Source organism: Dermacentor albipictus, chromosome 1 (genome assembly GCF_038994185.2).
Source record: "Dermacentor albipictus isolate Rhodes 1998 colony chromosome 1, USDA_Dalb.pri_finalv2, whole genome shotgun sequence".
Lineage (NCBI taxonomy): Eukaryota > Metazoa > Arthropoda > Arachnida > Ixodida > Ixodidae > Dermacentor > Dermacentor albipictus.
The window spans coordinates 261,338,014-261,354,586 of record NC_091821.1 but is presented as its reverse complement, the minus strand read 5'-3'; the positions used below and the strand labels follow the sequence as shown (position 1 = coordinate 261,354,586).

Sequence of the window (16,573 nt, the reverse complement as noted above, 5' to 3'; positions counted from 1 at the left end):
CCCCCCCCCCCCCTCTTTTCGCTGCGACATCACGACGAGACGGGTGCAAGGAATAACATTTTATTTTGCAAACATTCAAAAGAAAAATCGGTGCACACAGTGAACCCACCGCTTGTGTCGGATGCTCAGTTACTATCACTGCCACTCAAGTTCGTCGCACCGCTTGAACTGCCGCTCTCGGTATCCCACAGCAGGTCGACTTCCGTTCCGTCGAAGTGGTTTGTGATCAAGCAGTTCTTAAATGATTTGACCACAACGTCCACTTGGACCCGCTTCCACGCGTCCGAAATCCACTTTGCGATCGTTGATGGGGGCCTTTCTGTAGCTTTCACCATACATCCGTACAGTCCGGCTGTACGGAGTACTCGCGCCGCTGACGCCGTGCCACCTCGGGACTCCGACGGCTCCGGCTCGATGAGTGAGCAAGCGCGCTTGGCGGCCTTGGCTACGCGCGCTTCCTAACAAATAGGGGGGTGCTTAGATTCGCATGCAAACTTTTTTCCCAACTTTCTCGCGAAAATAGAGGGGGGTGGTGCTTAGAATTGTGAAAATACGATACGTGGAGTAGTACTGTAATATGAACACTGTGAGCAACGCAGATGCCTTTCTGGCCTTTCATCAAGTAATGCTTGCCTGGAATATTTTCAGAAAGTTGGCCAATAGTAATGCATGTGTTAAAATGGGGAGCTGCCACGGTAGTCCAGTGGCTATGGCATTGGTCTGTGGTGTTCAGAGTTGTAGGCTTAATCCTGGCAACAGCAGTCACAATTTTGGTGGAGGTGAAAAGCAAATACACTCGTCTACTTGGCTTTAGGTGCACACTAAAGAAATCCAGATGGTCAAAATTAATGCAGTCTCCTCTCTATGGCATGCCTCATAATCAGATAGTAGTTCTGGCACGTAAAAAACCACAGGATTAATTTTGGGTAGCAGTTCAGTGAAGCCACAGACAGCATTAGCGATAATCACAGCAACAGAAGTTCCCTGCTGCTTGGAAGTAATGTTCGCTCAAGTATCATGACAGCATTGTCTCACGTCTGGTATGACTTATTTACCATGTGTTGCAGGGCACTGTCGTGAAATTTTTAGCAAGCCAAGGAAGTGGTCATGTGTGAGGAAATTCGATTTCAGAATGCATAAATAATGTTAAATAAAAAAAAACAGCATATTGAAACTATAACTAAACTGGACAGCCCAGGCACTTGTTTCTTGCGATTTCATTGGTAATGCTAGGACAGCCACGTACCAGAAACAACTGTGCTAGTAGTGACGTCTTGTGATGTACGCAACTAAATGTTGTACATGCTCATGCATCACATGGTTCTTGCAGGAAAGATAAAATAATTGTGTTATGGAGGTTACATTGTGGCAAAAATTCATCTACCCGCAGATTTAACACAGCAGCTCATGGCAATAAGAATCCGACACTTTCATAACAGCTTCACAAGATGTCACTGCCACCACTGCTATCCCTTTGCTGGGTTGGTAGTAGAAATGTTTGGATGGCATGATTGGGTTGCCATGCAGCACGTCAGTATGAAACTAAATACATGAGCATGCAGGCCCGTTTCATAGCGATACTGCAATAGTGACTTATAAAATATGTTGTCCATAATCTAAGTAGTCAACTTCTTATGCAAATTCATTTTAAGCGCAACCATCTCAGGCCGTTTGCTGCGTATGGCTAGAGTGCTCACTTAGAATACGTAGTGTAGATTGCACCTGAAGAAATCATTTGTTACTCTTTAAAGGGGCCCTGAAGCACTTTCTTGAACATATTAAAAAAACGTGGCCGATCTGTAGGTGAGGCTCCTGTTAGCACGAGGGCCAAAAATTATTCCACTGCATATAGCAGGGAATTTACAATCTTTGTCAAAAACTGAAAAACCACATTCTCTCTGCTTTGCATTGTTGACAGCTTCATCCCAAACAGCCAACCAACCGATATTAGCAGATTTCGAGATCTTCAGGCCATTCTCAGTAATACTAATTTCTATTCATGAGTTAAATAAATAAAATATGCACGTCTGCAGTCTCAAAAAGGCTGAAAAAGTACTTCATCTTTGCATTTTCAGTCTACACAGAACAGTTGCACGTGGCTGCATCTGCTGCACGTGGTGTCAGAGATGGCAACGGACCTTTCACTGCTCATAACCGCATGCTTCAATTGGTCTCTGTGGCTGACATAGTAGCTCCAGGGGCGTGGCAATTGGAGGCAGCGTGAGTGCTCATCTCACGTTGAGAGACCGATGTGCACACCTAAACCACAAGTTGCATCATAAAAAAAAAGAACACGCCCACCTATCTCTCTTTCACAAACTTTATCATCGTGATCGTTTGCGCGACGACTTCTTTCAGTCACCCCCTGTCATTTTTCCTCGCCGTGATCACCCCTGCAAAGTCAAACGCCCAGCTTGCCACTCGGCCCATTACGCACAATCAATCATCCCCAAAACCATAGCTGACTGGAATAACCTACCATCTGATATTGCTACTGAAGTTAACACCAATCAATTTCATCAAATGCTGTGGACTCATATCAGAATTTGACGTCTCTGTGCATCTTTGGTGTTAGCTTCTTTTTTTTTTTTTCAGGGCTAATTTAATACCTTTGCATCTTGTTTGACATTGTTTTTCAATTTTTTCTCTTTTTGTGTTATCCTTGAACCCCCGGTGCTTCAATTTTCACACTTCATTCTTATCTTTATTCGAACTTTAATCCACTTCCAATATTGGTGTATGCGTATTTTGTGGTGTTCTATGTTTGCTGAATTGTTTATTCTTACTATTTTTTTTCGCATATTATTATTAGTGTGTTTCGTGTGCCCCCCCTATGTAATACCCTCTCCTAGAGGCCTTTAGGGTATTTGAATAAATAAAATAAATAAATAAAATGCCCAGCTTTTGGGCAGGGCCTTGCCTCCTTGCCGCCAACACCCCCCCCCCCCCCCCTCCAGTTTCTAGTGCACTAGTGGAGGCAAAAGAGAAAGCCATGCAACAGTGCAATAACTACCTCTAACTCCGCTTGAAGGATTCGAAACATTCGTGAGGCGGCATTGTTTACTAGTGAAGCCCTTCCAAGATTAGTTAGTGTTTGAAGGCACTTTTAATGTTTAACCCAATACAGTTGAATCCCGCTATAACGAAATTCACGGTGCACGAAAAAAAATTCGTTCTCGCGGAACTTCGTTATCGCAAAAATTTGACGTGAAACGCAGAAAGAATTGCCCAAGCAGCAGCAAAGGCGTTTAATGCCAAAAATCTGTAAGCTTGGTTTGCTTACGCTTCATGGCGAGCAACGCCGTCACGCGATTTTCGCACTCGGTCAGCAAACCCATTGCAACATCGTCGTCTCGGACAGCAACGAAATTCCTGATGACATCAAAAGCGTCCATCACCTGTACGGCGGTTGCCGCAGCCGGCGCTTCCTGTACGTCGTCGTCTTCTTCATCGGAAGAGTCCTTATCATTCCGGGCAGCTTTTATGATCTGCTCATCACTCACATCTTCGTGAACAACAACACAAGCGTCAGCGCCGATGTATTCGTCGAGCTCGAGATTAGGCGGCACGGTTCCGGCACGGTTTAAGCAACTTCGCAGGCGCGAAGTTGCTTAAAATTCCGGCCATGTTACTCGCCTTCCAAGCAGCTGCTCCGTCCACGTCTGCTGACATTGACTCGCCGCACAACACTTTTCCAACGATGTTATGGCGGGCCTTGAAACGGTTTAGCCAGCCAATGCTGGCTTTAAAATCATCAATGCCAAGTAGGCATGCATAGTTCAAGGCTTTCTGCTGGACGATGCTTCCGGACAGGGGGACGTTGCTGGCTCGTGCTTCCACAAACCACGCATGCACTGCTTTGTCCAACTCTTCATGGAGGGGCCGCGTCACCTTTTTGTGCTTCGAGGATGTGCCTGAAGCAAGTGCCATTCTCACGCTGTCCTTATTGCCTAGAATCGTTGACAGCGAACTTGCAGGAATTCCGAAGTCTTCAGCAATTGCCGCTTTCTTCCTTCCGCTTTCTGCTTGGGCGATTATTTGAGCTTTTTGCTCAAGGGAAAGAGTTTTGCGTTTTTTCACTTGCGTTGCCATCGTGTCCTGCGGATGAAAACTCGTCGTTGTCGAAGAGAAAGGCAGCGAGTGAACAACGCGACCACGACACAAAGCCAAAATGGCGGAACTGCAATCACGTGATTTCATGCTTAATGTGGCTTTGGATTTGACTTGGACTTCTCGCCAATAAAACTAGTTTCGGTTTCGATTTTGAAAGCGAAAATTTCGTTGAAGCGGAAACGCTCTGCAAAAATGGTTCGTTGTGCAGAGAAATTTAGGCCATTAATTCTTATAGGATACTCGCGGGGAATAAAAAATTATTCGTTGTCGCGGAAATTTCGTTGTGGCGGTATTCGTTGTGGCGGGATTCAACTGTATGCAAATATGCGTGGCTGATAGTAGCCTTAATGCAATGCTGTTACACATAGCAGTAATTGTTTTTTGGCTACAAGTGTATTGCTCGCAGTGTTCAAAGAAGGTGCTTTGTGTATGGTACAGACTTTGTCCAAACTGTCTAGTAGTTGATAATTGCATGTATTTTTCATCATTTTACATTTCCAGTCTAGCTATCAGGATTGGCACAATGATCAATTACCTATTTTTTAGTATGCACTCGGAAGCATCTGCCCCGCGTTATGGAATTTCGTGTGTTGAGGTTGAGACCACACTAAATGCAGTCAAACCTTAATATAATGAACACAAATGTAATAAATTATTGAATAGAACAAAATAAATTTTAAAAATCTAGCCATTACTACAGTGTAACAGATGTTTATAACAGATATCTGATATAACGAAGCTATTTTTATGTCAGGTGTAATTTTGTTACAACCAGGTTTGACTGTACTTTTAAAAGCTATACAGCCCTTTTTCAAATGTTTCAATCATGACTGGGGACGCTGCTGGCTTTGCGGTGAGGCACCTTGTGCGCTGAAGGTGTTGGTCGCTGGAGACAGTACGGCCTAGGTTTGACTCGTGACGCCCTTATTAGTTACCAGACTATGCAAAAATGTTGTACTTAATGTTGCCTATGGAAATGGCTGCTTTTTCTTGCGTTGAAAGTCACTGTTTGCATTTCCCCTCTGCAAGTGATCTTAATTGGGTAATGTGTCCACTTGTTCTTGCAGCTGCGTGTGAGCCAAGACCAGGAGCATTTTCTGGTGAACCCATTTGGGCTTCTGTACCATGAGGTGACTGCCTCCAGCCTGCTCAAGCTCGACATGCAGAGTAACGTCATTGACTCGGGCACCACTACGTTCCATTTCAATCGACCAGCCTATATGGTGCATGCTGCCATCCATGCAAACCGACCTGACATTAAGTGTATAATTCATCTCCAGCACCCACCCTGTGTTGCGGTGAGTTGGCATGTCCTGCAATTTTGCCGCAGTTCACTCCCAGCTGAATATTTTTTCATGAAAACAGAGACGGGCTAATGAGCATACCAGTACAGTTACCAACTTATAACAATGTTCAAAGTGTGCGATGACATGATTTTAATCGTTACTTGCTAAGAATTGTGTGGCTAAAAATATTGTACAACAATGGGTGAGCCACAAAACTGTTTCCTCATACCAAGCAACCTCTGGGTCCATGAGCATGGCGAAAAGTTCAGCATGCACGCGCATACAATTGAATCCCGCAATAATGAAGTCGGTAGTGAAAGTGACAAAATTCACTTTTGCGAAAAATTTGTTCTTGTGAAATGGGACAGCATATACAAGGAATACGCTGCAAAATGAAACTTTACTACTTTCAAAACTTTGTTAGCCTACATTGGTGAGAGTTGTTTGAGGCTATAGAACTGCATTGCCAACAGCACCAAGTGCACCCCATGCATCGGTCAGCGGTGGTGGCACTGCCATGGAGCAGTATTCTCTACCAATAACATTTGGGGTTACGATCACTTTCACGAAATTTCACATAGCTTAGCACCAGGTGGGTCACCACCTTCGAACAATGGCATTCTAGACGAAGATTTACCTGATGTGGCCACATTCTCAGCCGATTGCGTTTCAGAATGTAATCACTATCGCAATATTTCACAGACCGTATTTACTCGAATGTAATGCGATGGCGAATGTAACACAACAAATTTCCAGCCATGGAACATAAAAAAAAATAAAACCTCGAATGTATCGTGAGATAAATGGAAAAGAAGTGGTACTGTTGTTCAGGGAGTCACAATATTGTCGTCTGAGGAGAAAGCGGAGCTGCCCTTGAATGGTATTCTCAAGCAAACACTTTCGAAAATACAGTAAAAGCTCATTAATTCGAATACCGCGGGAATGCTACGAAAATTGAAATTATACAAAATTCAAACTAATAAGTTAGAAAAGAAATTGCTCGGTTAAGGCGCGTATATAGTCTAACGTAGCATGAGCGCGCATGCTACGTCACGTTGGCGAGAACGTCTGTAGGTTGAAGCACATGCTCCGCCAACGTAACCAGACGCGACCAAAGCAGTCCGACGGCCCGACGGCGAGATCGCTCTTGCTCCATCAGCGCCTTTGTCTCGCTGACCTGCAATTTAATGGCGTGGAGAAAAAAGGTGCCCACGCCGCTTCGCCAACAGTAGCGAACAGCCGTTTCAAAGTGTTCAAAGCGGCACGCGGGTTGGGGATCGTTCTGCACATGGTCCTAAAAGAGCAGCGACAGCGCACGCATCAAAGTTTCTAGAGGGGACAATATTTTGGTTGTAGCTGCGCATGCAGTGTAGCGCGATTGGTCGCAAGTGACTGGCACAGAAAATGTCGGATTATAAACGTGCCTTTCCGCCGCCGATCCTCGCCGCAGAAACAAGAGCTGTGCTCTAAAATGCAGTCACGAAATGCGCCACAACCTACGTTTAGTCGGCGGCCAAACACGTGTCCAAGTGATGCTGGGAAACGGTTAATGGCTGCGAATCTCAAAGGCTATGCTTTTTGGTACTGCGAGTGCTAATAAACGTCATTGCCAGCTTGTTTCAGACATTACCTGGTGCTGCTTCTCGGAAGAACGCCTCGTAGAGAAAGAGCATATCCTCCAAGATGCAACATGAAAAAAGAAAGACACGCAGTGCCACATCCGCCTTTTTATCTTGGACGTCTTCAGAGAGGAAAAGAACCGGTCTGCAACAGAGGCGTTGGCTATGCCTGGCCAGGTGCAAACGCATCTCTCTCCAGTCAAGCGTAAACAAAGGGCCGGAGACACCTACCTATCATGGTCTGCAATCCTATCGTATTTGCAAACCATGATAGATTGGTGCCATATTTTTGACGCCCGAGTATGCGCACGCAAATGATCTTTTAAAAAATGCAAAGAGCAAAGCGGCGTGGCCTGCACAGTGCCGTCAGCGTCGCCAACGTGCTCTCGCGCAATAGCACTCTCCCTATCCTCCATGGCGTGGAGTTCGAATTATCGGTGGCAGTGCAGATTTTTGTGTGAATTAGCGGAATTCGTTTCATATTGCTTTCAATACATTGTTGGACAGACCGTGGCAGCTACTTCGAAATAACAAGTTTCAGATTAAAGATCTTTTACGGTAGTTTCACTTTTGCAAAATTTTTCATGATCAGCACCAAACGCATCCCAGACAAGTGTTTCTGGAGCTATGCCAAGCTCGCTGCTATCTTCATACAGTATCAAGAGCACTTTTGGCCCCATACTTCGAGGGGTTCTGTGCCGGGACAAGCAGTCTCTTGGGAAGCGTAAGCTATCTCTGAAGATGATTGCCCAAGAATCTGGTCATCTTCCATGCTGTTGAGCTCGTTTGAGATGAAGCAATTAGCAATTGCAGGGTTGCACATTGCTGTGCATGCAGTTCAGTGGCACATTGCTGTGCATGCAGTTCAGTGGCACTTCCATGCTTCGGAACCACAACCATTTCATTCGGGGGCAACACCAGGCCACTATGAGGCCCAGAGCTCTACCGACTGGCCTTGCATTCAAAGAGGGTATCCTGCTGTTACTGCCGTCTGCGAATCATCGACTCGTTGACATCGAGCTGCCGAGCCACGGCCGAGTTTTCCGGGTCCTCGGCGATCAAAATTGCTAGTCTCGAAGCGGGCTTCATACCAAGCATGCTGTGTCGCGACTGAACGGAGTCGAAGTGTGAAAGGCCTCAGGCTACTTCATCGTGATAACCATAACGGCAGTCACAAGCACAGCGAAAATGGCTTCGATTAAAAAAAAAACTAATTTCAGTCGACTTGTTTGTGGGTTGAATTGAGACGTAAAGGTGCACGTTGCAAACTTACCGCTAAATACCGCTGTGTTTAGAATGCAGTCGAACCTGTTTATAACAAACCTCTTTATAATGAACTTAATAGTTCTGTGAGTTGCTGCACCATTAATTCATTATATGTGGGCTTGCCCTCCAAGACCTGCTAAAGTAAGGACACACAATCTGGCGTCTGCAGTTACGTTTTGACACCAATTTAGTCCAAAAATCGTATTTTTAGCAGGTTCATTTTTGTTCTCATCACTTTCCTACATTACCATAAAAACCGGACTATAGGTCGGACCGGAATATAGGTCGATCCCCCAACTAACGAATTCTCAAAATGAAAAAAAAAAGTATTTTTCAATGGCAAAAGTACCGAAAGACATGACACCCTTACTGTGAAACAAATGCGGGGCTTGCATTGGGCTTGCAGGGGCTTGCACGATGGTGACAGTATTTATTTAAATGCTGCTCACATGTGCACCTGGCCAAGTTTTTAGCGGTATCGCGTGACCATCGACCCAGCGTGCTTGTCAGCACCTTATTAACGGCGCTGAGCAGCGAAACAAACGAGATACGCGCATGTGTACACATGCCCTTACTTTCGCTATTTCGCCGCTCCGTGCCGTGGTGACAAGGTGCTGACAAACACGCGAGTCGATGGTCGCGCGATACTGTTAAAAATGGGCAGGGTGTACAGTACACAGAAGGGAAGGAAGTGTGCAAGCGCTACTCCGAATCGGAGCAACGCCTTTGATCAGAGTCGGATGACGAGTGCTTCTCGCTGCCCAGTCCATAGGCGCGTGCGATCTTACACGCAGCTCTCGGACGGACTCCGCAACCTTGCCTTCCAGTTCTGCAGTCCGCTGCGATCCGGCACGAAATGACGTTTTCTTTTGGTTGCTGCAAGTTGTAATACGTTGCTTTTGCCTCCGCCACTACCGAATGCTCTTTTCGGATACTTCAAGTTCACTCTGTGCCACCAGGTCGCCGTGGGCTTCCGCGTACTCAATCGCCTTTTTCTTGAAGGCGACGGTGAATTGACGTCGGCTTCCGCTCATTTTGAAACAACGTGAAAATGCAGCCTTTAATTAATATAACTTTGCGACAATGGAAACGCAAAATGCCGGTGCCACAACGTCGCCACGCCATAGACGTCGCGCTGCTGCTGATGGCGATGGCGGCTGTTTACTCCATCCGCCCATTGTTGCAAGACTTCCGTAGTTTTTCCGCCAATGTCCGGTATATAAGTCGAGGGTCGACTTTTCGCGATGGTTTTTTGAAAAAAAGTTCGACCTATATTCCGGTTTTTACAGTACTCTGTTTCCCTTAAAAATTGTGTCTAAAGAGCAACGTAGCTCTTTCAAAATGACGCCCGGTTGGTTACGATCACCTGCCATTACGAAACTATAAGCACGGCCACTGCCATGTTTCTATTTGAGAGCTTGTGATACATTTTACTGTCACTGGGACACGAGTGGATTCTGTACACTATAACGAAGCGTTGTAGTTGGCTGGAAGCAAAACTGCAGCATGCCTGCTTTCTTGCAAAGGTCTTGCCATTACAGCTGTAGCATCAGCTGCACGCACGCTGGGAGTTGCGAAGTTACATGTTTTCTACGTCACTTCAGCTTAAAAAGTGTGAAGTTGAAAGGTAAACGCCATTGGGGATGTCTTATTGGCAAGTGTCGATGAAACACAATCTCCCGATAACAGCGTAGTAACCGTCGACTCTTTGCAGCTTCATGCAACAGCGGCATGTTTTACCGCATTCATGCCGACTTGGGCCACAATGTCTAAGCTGCCCGAGCTGTCATTGGTCCAGATTGGTTCAAATCGTCCAAATGGGCATAGTACATGTGCTATGGCACGGAGAACTGTGCATAGATAAGTGTTGCTGTCATGCCCTTTAAGATTTCACGTGTGCCAGTGCCATCTTGGTGGCCCCGGCCGTCATACTGCCTCGACCTCTCATCTCGCTCATCTCTTGGCGATCGTATCTACGTCACTGTTGGAAAGGAGCAGGGGGCACATCGCTGTGCACGCAGTTCAGTGGCACTTCCATGCTTCAGAACTTCACATGCACCCTCCTTTTACCTCCGGATGTGAAGTGTTCCTTGTAACAGCACGGTGCTGTTGAAAATGTTCATTATACAGTGGAACCCCGTTCATGCGTTTCTCACCGGACCGGGGGGAAAAAACGTAACAGCCGGCAAAACGCAACAGTGAGGAAAGCTCCGAAAATGAATGAAAAGAGTGCAGCTTCAACTATAGGCAATTTATTTCCACAAAGTGTGCTGAGGATTTAAAAAAAGTCCAGAATGGTGGCTTGCCGTTTCTTTCGCTCGCTAGAAATCGCCACACGTTTCTCAGTAGCTTGGAAGGCCGCATTGCATTCAGCGTCGCTGTGAGGTGCGACGTACCTGCGGAGGAGGTCCAGAGCCGCGACGGCTTCTCCAAAGCCAGGATTTGGCAACTCCCCGGCATCATGCGGCTCGTGCTCCTCATCGTCACCGCGCCACGGCAATGGCAACGGACGAAGTAATATCCGCGGGAAATTTTGCCCTCTTTGGCATAATCATGCTAACATGCTAACGATTGTTTAGTATTGCTGCGGAGTGCGCGCGTCCGAGCAGCCCGGTTGCGTTCCATAGCCAAGCCCGGCCAAGCCCAGCCAAAACTCGTCAAAAGCCAAAATGGTGGTTGGAGCGCGTTGCCTACTTTCGCCCAGGCGGGTTCGCGGTGCCAAGTTGCGACGTATCATGCGGGAACGTTTTCACAGCTACTACGTAACAGCGGCGTTCCTTATACATTGGATCCTATGGAAGCTATGCCGGGACCGAATGAAAATGACGTAGCAGCCGGGAAAACGCAGCAGTGAGGAACGTAACAGCGGGGTTCTACTGTATCTAGGTGCAGGGTCGGAAAATTGTAAACTCATAGAAATGTCTTCGTTATAATCAATAATTATATCTGGGGTCGTTAAAAGGGGTTCAAGTGTATTTTTTTTAAAGTGGGCAGTTTTGCCATTCGAATGTAACGCGAGGGTCAAGTTTAAGCAACAAATATGAAAAACAAAAAACTTGTGCTACAATTCAGTAAATACGATAGCTCAGCGGTGGCCATATCAGCATACATGTCCCCTGCTTTAAGAACACTGGTTTCAGTTCCACGCAACAGGCATCACATGTGGATTTGGCGTCGATGAATGAAAATTTGCCCGATGGGGCCGTAATCTCGGTCATTTGCTTTTAGGGAAACGTTTGGCTGCATAATTGTGTGTACTGAGAACAGAACGCATCGGGGTATCTACAAAACTGCGATCTGACAAAAATTTGTCCAGCGGCGCTGAATCTGCATATGATGCCAGTTCATTGGTGCCAAAACCAGTGTTGTCAACAAAGGGCGCATTTTCTCGGACGATCACTTTGAAGGACACAAATCACCCCATTTGCTAAGCACGAGAAGAGGCATGGCAGCTGATGCTGTGGCCACTATCTCAAGTGCCATAAACAAATCCACATAAGTGGTGTGTGGATTTCTTTGTTTTTGCAGCACTTCATTTCGTCGCCAAGCCACAGTTCATGCAAACCGTCGTAGCATGTCAGTAGAGGTTAATGGCAATCCCACTCCACCATTTAAACGGGCATCGTGTTAGATAAAAACGGGCAATCGCAAAAGATGGCAGCTGTGATGTATTTCGAGCACCAACAACTGGCACTTTTTTGTTTTTGTATATAAAAAAAATTCAGGAGAGAACAATACTCCCTAATGTGAAATTTGGGCACAGCTGTATACGTATTTTCATTTCGCAACATATTGGCTGGCACGGATAATCTGTCTTGTGTGCCTCGTTGCTAATCAAGAGATCATGAGAGGCAGTACGTTGGTGACGTGTGGGCGCGATTCACAGCAGCCGCCGCAGACAGACCAATGCGCGCTACTCTGGTGCCATCTCGTAGCAATCATTGCCGTAGAAAACGTCTTGCACAGCACTACGCTTTTCTTCTCACCCTTTTCGCCATACCCTCATCTGCCGCTGCGCTCCGCGTTCGCTCTTTCATCTTTCACTATGCTCGTTGGCTCACTCACGCCAACGGATGCAGATGCTTTAGAGCTGCGCTCTAAATACTCGCAAATATGCTGTGGCAGTATTTATGCTCTTAGCACTACACAGATAGATAATACAGGGCCTAACCTACTGGCAGAGTTCGTTGATGCAGGATTAGAGTTTAGTAACATTTCATTGTCGAGAGATACGAAATGCATAAAATTCTGCGGGCATTCGCTGGGGTTACAGAATTTATCATTGTGGCAAGACTTTCATTGTCACTGGCTTTTGTTATTGCAGTGTTCGACTGTAATAGAAAAGAAGGCAATTAGGGATTCTTCATATAACTAGTACAGTTAAACCTTGATATAATGAACTTTAATATATGTAACAAAGTATTCAACTTTTCATAAGTTCTTGTCCATAGAACACCATGTGTTTTGAGCCTCAAAATAACTCGTGTTTGCACATGATTTCAATATAAAGAAATTTCACTGCTCCCACAAAGCAATACTGAGGCAATAAATGGAAACTGCTGCAGATGCAGGTGGTCAAATGGTCGAATTACATGTGACTGCTCGCAAAAGCAGCTCTCAAATCATGCGCCATGAAGCAGTGCCGAGAAGCGAAAGAGCAATATCCTCTCGCAGTCATGATCCATATAAACTACAAATGCGATAAGATCCTTTCGCGCCATCTTTTTGTGCGAGCAAAGGGATAGGGGCAGGGAGGGCAAGTGTGTAAAGAATTTCACAAAATTTTAATTGCAAATACATAATTGCACAATATAATTGCAAGCTTCTCGGTTGCACGCTTAGCGACCAAGGGAAAGGGCACATAATTTCCTTGTCAATTATGTATTTTTACCGCATCCACTGCACACACGCATTCTTCAGTAGAACAGACAGTGCGCATTTCACTGGTACACCATCAGAAAATGACACAAAATGCACATTGATGAATGGCATGCAGCAACTCTGATTGTCAGTGAGCACTGGCCTCAAACTCCACAACTAGAGGCTGGTGCTGCTGTTCATGTGGCATTCTGGATTGCATCACTTGACTACTGTTCATCCCATCACTTGCTCTGGGAGCAACCACAACACAAATATGTTACCATTTATGTTTGCCATCACTGCGTTGGCCAGTGCAACAGTAACCTGGTGCTTTTATTGTTGCACTGGGATGTAGATAGGTTAAAATCAGTGTTTCACAAATACAAAAGGTGCTGCAACAAGCATGGCGATTCAAAACAGTTAAGAACACTGCACTTTCTTCGGTTGGACTTGTCCATCAGAAATATTCAGTACAAATTGGCTGGAAACATACAGGAAAGGAGCACTGTGAGCACATGTGTGTTAGTGTTGCCTCACATTGCTTGGCTAACCAAAGTTTCCTTCCAAAGCTTTATAAAGATTAACAAAAGTAGTTAAAGGCATTTTTTATGCGTGGCATTACAATAAAGCTGTTTATGTACAGCCTCTGCGGTCATGAGCTCATATCAAGTTACTAGCAGTATGATGCCAAGTTCGAAGAAGAAATTGTTTTTGCAAAAGAGTAACAATACAGATTATTAATCTATCTTATATAGGACATATCATATTTACTCGAATCTAACGTGGACTTTTCTCATAAAACGGGTCCAAAAATTGTGCGTGCGTTAGAATCAAGTATGACCCTAAATCTGCGTTTCCCTATCACCTCGTACGCGGTTCGAGCCTAGCTGCCATAGTTTTCTTCATGTGCTGTAATATGTGTGCTTAGGCAATGCTTCCTTTAGCTTAGGTAAATGCATCGTCTGTCTTCCCGTTTTCTGCGTTTCGTCTATCAGCATGGAAGGGCCGACTGCAGACATGCCAAGTTCATCACGATGCCGCAATTAAAAGGAAAGCGATCACGTGTGCGGAGACAGGCGGAAATCGGGCCGCATCATGGGCGTTCGGAGTTCCCGAGAGTCGCGTGCGGAACTGGCGCATACAGGAGAGGCGTACTACACCGGCGGCTGCTACGTACGGCACTGCCGTACAGCTCCTATCTTGAAAACGATCTGTGACGGAGACAAGTCTATGCATCTAGGCACACCGTGCTGTGTTCTCAGCACTTCGTTCGCATCGAAGCGAGAGGCCGCACAGAAGTCCATTCCCTCGCTCCTGCTAGTGCACTTCCTCACTCCAGCTTTCCTAAGTATACTTTGTGGCACAAAATACATTTCTTGAAAAGGGACAGAAGAAAGGGAGACAGTGAAGCGCCAATTTGCTCGCTCCCTTTCCTTCGAGTGCATTTTCCCACTCCCAGCGGTAGTTTTCAGCTTCTGTAGGAGGGACTCGACCACAGCATTTAAGACAGACTGAGGGTAGCCTGCTTTTTGAAGTCTCTCAAGTTGATGGAAAAAACTCGCCTGCATTACATGCACACATGACTTGCGCAGAGCCGATTCCAGGCAAAGTAAGGCGATTCCAAGCTTCAGTCTTGGAGTGCGCTGAGTCATATTGTAGCAATTCTTTTTTACCTCGAGGGAGGTACGCACAGCAAATCTGATCACTCATAAGTGTTAAGGTCTAAAAACTGCAACGAACTGTCCTTCGGAAGCTCGTTAGTAAAAGTAAGTCCTTTTGCGTTTGCTCTAAAAACATCTAAAAGCTGCTCAACCATTTCATGGCATGGCAGGGAAAGGGAGCGAGCAAATTGGCGCTTCACTGTCTCTCTTTCTTCTGTCCCTTTTCAAGAAATGTATTTTGCGCCACAAAGTATACCTAGGAAATCTAAGCACCAACTTGCCCAAGAAGAAGTCCTTTTCGAACACTTTCCTCACTCCAGCGTTTAAGAGTTTCCGTGGTCATTGAGTGAGACGTGTTCATGTTTGCTTGTGCATGTGTGACACCATGCTTGTTAATTTAGTTAATAAATGAATGTTTACAAGTTTATACGGCCGATAAACTACTTTCTTTACTTTTCGTATAGCTGTCTACTAATTTGCTATCGTAATCAATGCTTCACCTTTTGAGCGAAGCTGCGACTTTGTTTGCAGCTTCGTGCATTGAGAGCAAATCATTTTTTTTTTTTTTTTCAAATGAGAGAGAAAGTTGTATTTCTGTATGAAAGAATGAGGTGCGCGGTACTGTAAAGGACTTTTCTTTTTTTAGGTCACGGCAAATGGGTGCGCATTACAATCGAGTGCTCGTTAGAATAGAGTAAATACGTTCTTTTGTGGCATTTGAAGTGTTATATACAGTCGCTGACCGATTTTTCTGGACCTCGCGTGGACCGAAAAATAGCCCGAAAAACTTGTTCACCCCCCCCTCTCCCCCCCCCCCAAAAAAGCAAAGAACCTACAAATTAATGGGTTTAGAGTGGCTTAAAGAAATTGCTATTAATGCCCTGCCTCGTACTACGCTTAGATGTGGTCAGATTAGCTTGGATTTACACATGAGTGACTTCGCCTCCATATACAGTCGACAAGAGCGTCGCCACGTTAGCGATCTGCATTAGCAAGGATCGCATGGAGATCGAAGAAACGACCCATATTCCTTCGCGCCACATCGCTACCACGAAGGCACGACAGGTGGCACCAATCATATAAATGCGAATCTTATTACACCCAAAGATTTACATGATTTTGATTTTTAGTTTTCAAGATGGAAATCCCAAAGGTGCATTTTCATCAAAAATCTGATCCCGAGTATTGTAGCTCTAAAAGACAAATTTTAGTATTGTTACGTAGGAGAAAGAAAAGAAAACATGTCCTTGAGTGATCAAATCGTGCAGATGCAGTGCAAACATGTGCTGCAATATGTTTGCAAAAATTCTGATTTTTCAAACATTGTCCACATGTGATTGAAATATGACCCAAACACTGCATCTTGCTTACGCCATCTACGGCAATGTCGTACTTTTCAAGAGGGCGCACCACACTACGTCGGCAAGGCCAATTTAGACCTACCATCAGTTGCCTGTGCGCGGGTTGATAGTGTGCAGCGTTGATAGCATTTCATGCACTTTGTGTTACTGGGAACATTCAATTTGGCATTTGACTTAGATCTGTTGCATAGAGGTGCACTTTCTTAGCAGAGTGTGGGTGTAGGCCAGTTCGTGATTCATGATTTTGGGAAGTTACTTTCTTGTGTGCATTTTCTTGCTTTGCTTTCCAAGCGTATTTTTCTATGTTCTTCAATTGAACTTCTTTCTTTTAGAGTTAAACACATATTTTTGTTGACTTTTGTGTGCCCTTGAACATCCTTCCTTATTGCCCTTCTCCTCTATAATGC

General features: G+C 45.3%; 1 protein-coding gene across 12 annotated transcripts in view; it reads left to right on the top strand.

Moving 5' to 3' along the window:
- The window catches only part of hts (adducin 1-like protein hts), a 176,146-nt gene that overhangs the window by 73,614 nt on the left and 85,959 nt on the right, over positions 1–16,573 (top strand). For all 12 annotated transcript variants that reach the window (XR_011511176.1, XM_065433197.1, XM_065433199.1 and 9 more), the window contains exon 4: positions 5,181–5,411. Coding sequence is in view for 11 of the 12 variants with exons in the window: in XM_065433197.1 (XP_065289269.1) it covers positions 5,181–5,411 (231 nt within the window). In the remaining variant the exon portion in view is untranslated. The remainder of the gene's footprint in view (positions 1–5,180; positions 5,412–16,573) is intronic.